At 39.8% G+C, this 4,916-nt stretch overlaps 1 protein-coding gene across 1 annotated transcript; it reads right to left on the bottom strand.

Annotated features, from left to right (window-relative positions):
* Nucleotides 1-437: 437 nt before the first annotated feature.
* Nucleotides 438-2,531, bottom strand: LOC110103765 (pentatricopeptide repeat-containing protein At3g62890-like). The gene has a single exon (XM_020832589.2). It carries the CDS (start codon nucleotides 2,529-2,531, stop codon nucleotides 438-440), a length of 2,094 nt encoding a protein of 697 aa, XP_020688248.2.
* Nucleotides 2,532-4,916: the final 2,385 nt, after the last annotated feature.

Genomic DNA, 4,916 nt, shown 5'->3' with positions numbered 1-4,916 from the left:
TAGGCTCAAGCCCTGTAAGGATTTGTTTCGAACAATTTTTTCCATAGAAAGATGCAACCCACTTAAATAAGCCCGGAGTCACTTTTTCAATAAATTTATTTATTTATTTTTCTTTCAATATCCAACACTTATAATATTTGTCATAAAACATGAAAGATTGTCATACAATTCAATGAAAAATCTTATATAAATTTGGCATACATATCCTTTGTATCTCTTGCCAAATCTTGAGAAAATATGATTCTCAAAATCATTAAGATTTAGTTTGGGACAATTTTCTTACTGCTTCATAAAACAATTTTTTTAGTATAAAAATTTTAATTTTTTACTAAAAATTTACTTTAAAAAGAAGTAAAAAAATAGTCCCAAACAAAGGCAAGTTTTTTTTTTTTTTTTTTTTTTTTTTTTTTTTTTTTCATTTTTCCTTATGAAGGCGTTCACCAATAATCAGAACAAGAGCAGGAACCATCTATGAAGTGATGAAACCTGTGACAATCCCTCACTATCACCTTCCTGCCAAAGCATGCCGAAGCTAACTTCATAAACAAATGACAATCCTCACAAATCCTTAAATTCTTAATTATCCTAATAGCTGTTCCTTCCTCTGTGCTTATCAGGCCGAAAGCCAGAGCCAGCTTCTCACTGTGATGAATTAGCGCATGCTTATGCTTCATGTCTCCCCCTTCCTCAAGCAAGTCCAAGCTTCTCCATGGTTTGTACCTTAGTCGCGCTGCGACCCTATCCAGCATCTCATAAATCTCCCTACATTGAGGATGATTTCGATCCCCGGCGAAGAACTCGTAAATCCGATTTCTCACTTCAATTGAACTGCATCCAGGCTTCTTAGCAATCTCCTTTTCCTTCATCAGATTCCTCATGCTATCTGCATCCTTCCATCGCCTCTTCATCAAGTATATGTTCGACATTAGCACATAGTTTCCGCCGCTCTCAGGCTCCAACTCAATGAGATGGCGACCCGCCTTCTCCGCGAGCTCAACATCCCCATGAATTTTACAAGCATTGAGCAATGATGACCATAGCACAGGAGATGGTTCCATTGGCATGTTCAGAATCAGCTCATATGCATCATTCAGCTTCCCTGCCCTGCCAATCAAGTCAACAATGCAACCATAATGCTCCAGCTTAGGACTCAATCCTAACTCTTCTTCCATGGTGTTAAACCATCTGAGCCCTTCCTCCACCAACCCCTGATGAGCACAAGCCTTCAGGAGCCCAACCATGGTGATATCATTTGGCTCGATTCCTTCATTTATCATGTAATTGAAGACACTAAACACTTCATCAGCCATCCCATGCATTGAAAGGACCTCAATCATTGTAGTGAATAAGAATGTATCCTTCTTCCTTGCTTGGTTGAACACTTTCCGGGCATCCTCGATGCAGCCACATCGCCCATACATGTCGATGAGGGCGGTGCTCATCTGTAGGTCAATGGCAATGCATTGCATCTTGATGTAGCCATGAATCCATCTGCCAAGATCCAGAGCACCTAGATGGCCGCAGGCCGGTAACACGGAAGTCACTGTAACCTTATTAGGCATAACCTCGTCAAACCCCTGCATTTCTCTAAACAGTTGAAGAGCTTCTGCAAAGAATCCATTGTGGACATAGCAAGCAATGAGGGCATTCCAAGAGAGTACATCTCTCTCCGGCATTTTATCAAATAGCTCCCTTGCAGAATTACAGTCACTAACCCTTGCATACCCTGATATCATGGCATTCCAAGAGACAACATCCCTCTTCGGCATTTTATCAAACACCTTCCTTGCCATCTCCACGTCCCCCATCTTGTTGCAGTACATATCAACCATACTATTCCATGAGGCAATATTCTGATCAATCGGGGGCATTTCATCAAACAGTTGTCGTGCAAGATCAAACTCATGGCAGCGAATAAACCCCACAATTGTTGTATTCCAAAGAACAGAATCACGATCGCGGCATCGATCAAAGATGCAGCGCGAGAGAGCGGGGCGGCCGAGAGAGAAGTAGAAGCGAATGAGAGCAGTGGCAATTGGGAGGCGGTCAGTGAGCCCTGTCTTGAAGGCGAGGGCATGGGCATCGAAACCAGCTGCAATACAGGACGTCAATGTGGCGGAGCGGAGAAGTGGCGGGAGTGTGGAGGGGTCGATGGGGACGGAAAGGGACCGGAGGATGGAGTAGGCTTCGAGGGTATGAAGGTGGAAGCTGGAGCGGGAGAGAAAGGAGAGGAGGGAGTTGAAGGGGAACGGGGAGTCGGGCGGAGAGCAGAGGGAGCGGAGGAGGAGAAGAGAGGAGGAGGGTGAGGGGGAGTGGAGGAGGAGATGGGAGAGGACTGTGTCTCGGCGGCAGAGGCCAGTCTTGAGGGAGAGGGCGTGGAGGGCGCCGAGGTCGACGGCCGTGGGTGAGGAGCTTAGGGAGGAGACGAGCCATTGCTCGGTGGTCGTTAGGGTTAGGGTTTCAGGTGTATTTCGGTTAGAGTTGGGGTTTGCTAGCAGCGAAAGTACAGGAACGGGAGGTAAGCAGGCCATACCAAAGAATTATTTATCACATTTTAATAACCCTAAAACCTATATAATATTATGCACAGCAACAATATCATATCTAGAGACAATCAGATTTACTTTGAGATTGTTTTTGTTATGTTTGAATGATTATCTTGGAGGGTCTTAAGGCTATAGATATCTTATAAAAGAGAAATTTGATGTTCTTTATACTTGTATTTTTTGTTTATTTAAAGTTGGTCAGAGTCATAATCATTTATTTTTCGAATGCGATTTTTCTTTTAGAGTTATCTCTAATTTTATACTAGATATTAAATTTTTTCTGCTTATACCTAATCTGATACAATTACTGGATTATATTTCTTCTCTTCATTTGAATTATAATGTTAAAATTTTATTTTTCTTTTTTGTTTGTTGTTCTATCTATTTTATTTCTAAGAAAAGAAATTTTCGAAGGTTTGAAAATAAGCATTTTAGTGCTGAGCTAGTGTGTAGTTTCATTAACAAGGATTTGTTAGCTAGAATTTTATGTTGGAAATCTTACCATTTCATTAAGCATTATTTAATATTATAAGTTGTTTTTTGGTTGGACTATGATGATTGGGAATAATTATGAGGTCCGGACATCGGACGTAGCTCTACATCCGAAGGCCAATAAAATGTTGCCACGTGCTCTTACTCTTTATCGCGCGGCCCGACGACCCGACTCGGATCGGAACTCGGTATTGCTATGTTCGCATATTGCTAGGTATTGCTAGATATTACTTGACAATAACAAGAAATACCGCTCTGCCAAAACCAATACCTAGCAATACCGAGCAATACAGAGCAAAATCGGGGTATTGCTTGGTATTGGTCTTAACATAATTGTATTTCTCGTTATTGTCGAGCAATATCGAGCAATACCTACCAATACCCCGGTCTGTACAAATCAGCCAATACATAGCAATCCCGGGTCCGATCCGGATCGGGTCGTTGGGCTGCGCGGTAAAGAGTAAGAGCACATGACACCATTTTACTGACGTCCGAATGTAGAGCTACGTCAGGACACCGGACCTAATAAAAATTCGATGATTGGGACCTTACGCCTTCTCTTCGAAGATTTTTTAGGGCAACCAGATTAATTATCTTGGATGGTTGGTCGTTCATTGCTACCAAGAATCGGTTTATTTTTTCTCAGTTGAGATGTTTATTAGAAGGATTTTTTTTTCTTTTTGAGTGCGGTGGTTGTTGGGTATTTGTTTTCTTGGTTCTTTTTAACTCTATTCTCTTTTTTCTTTCTTTCAGACTAAGGTTTGTTGGAGGTTTAATTTTTCTTATTTCATGATTTTTATGCTGTTGGACTATAGCTGGTTTGAAATTGCTTTAAGGTTGGGTTGCAGTATTAGTTTTATGGAGTATTCTGCTTGCTTTTGGATTAACAACACTTGATTATTAGCAGTTGGTCATTTTTTGCGATCGTGGCTGCTGTTTAGGCTTCGTTTGGGACAGTTTTTTTGTTGTTTTTAAAAGCAGCTTTTTAGTGTAAAAATTTTCTGAATTGTAAAATTTTATACTAAAAAATTGTTTTAGAAAGCAGTAAGAAAGCCGTCCCAAATGGAGCCTAAGTCGTTTTTTTGTTGGGAGTTTCTGATGTTAGCGGAATTTGGGCTCTTGCTGTTTGGATTTTGCTTTTTGACTTGGTTGAAGAACTGAATGGGTTGCTTCATCTTATGAAGATTAATTCTGCTTGCTTTCAGGTTATCAGCAGTTGATTAAACGCAGTTGCAGGATGGTTCTTTATTCTTCAATATCTTCTGCTTTCTTATATTTCTTTTGGTAGAAATGGAAATTTATTTTTCATTTCTGTTTGGTTATCTTTTATTTTGCAATTTTTTTCATTAGGTTTCTTCCTTTTGTTGGCCTTTTCAGGGCTTTCTTTCTTTCTTTTTTACATATTTTTATGTTCAAGAGGTGGCTCCCATGGTGTAACACTTTGTTTTGTTTGATACTTAGTTCCCATCTTTCAACATGTGTATTGCTCTGATATCATTTGTAACAGCTCAAACTCTTAAATATTTTTCTTATAAATTTCTTATAAAGGATCATTATATATATATAACCAAGCTGACTCAACGAGCTACAAACTACACCATAAGTACCTTGAACTCGAGCTTTTTACCCAGCTCCTCTTGGTATGTTGGTTGAGTGATTTGGTTATCAATTAAAAGATCTTGAGTTCGAGTCTCACGTATGTGTTGTACGTGTGAGTTTGTCTTAATTAACCTAAATGTTCCTCAGAGCTTTATTATAGTAGCCACTCAAGCTCAGCTTGTGGGGTACTCAATCCTAACTCATTAACATATCGATTGTTTGAGCTGGTACGACTCATTTACACTCTTATTTAAGGAGATTTTTTTTTATTTTTTATTC

This window comes from Dendrobium catenatum, unplaced genomic scaffold (genome assembly GCF_001605985.2).
Source record: "Dendrobium catenatum unplaced genomic scaffold, ASM160598v2 fragScaff_scaffold_716, whole genome shotgun sequence".
Classification (NCBI taxonomy): Eukaryota; Viridiplantae; Streptophyta; class Magnoliopsida; order Asparagales; family Orchidaceae; genus Dendrobium; species Dendrobium catenatum.
The sequence above is the reverse complement of the archived record's forward strand: the minus strand, read 5'-3'. Positions and strand labels throughout refer to the sequence as shown.

Coding starts and splice junctions, on each gene's coding strand:
- LOC110103765 (XM_020832589.2), bottom strand. CDS start 2,531: ATGGCCTGCTTACCTCCCGTTCCTGTACTTTCGCTGCTAGCAAACCCC.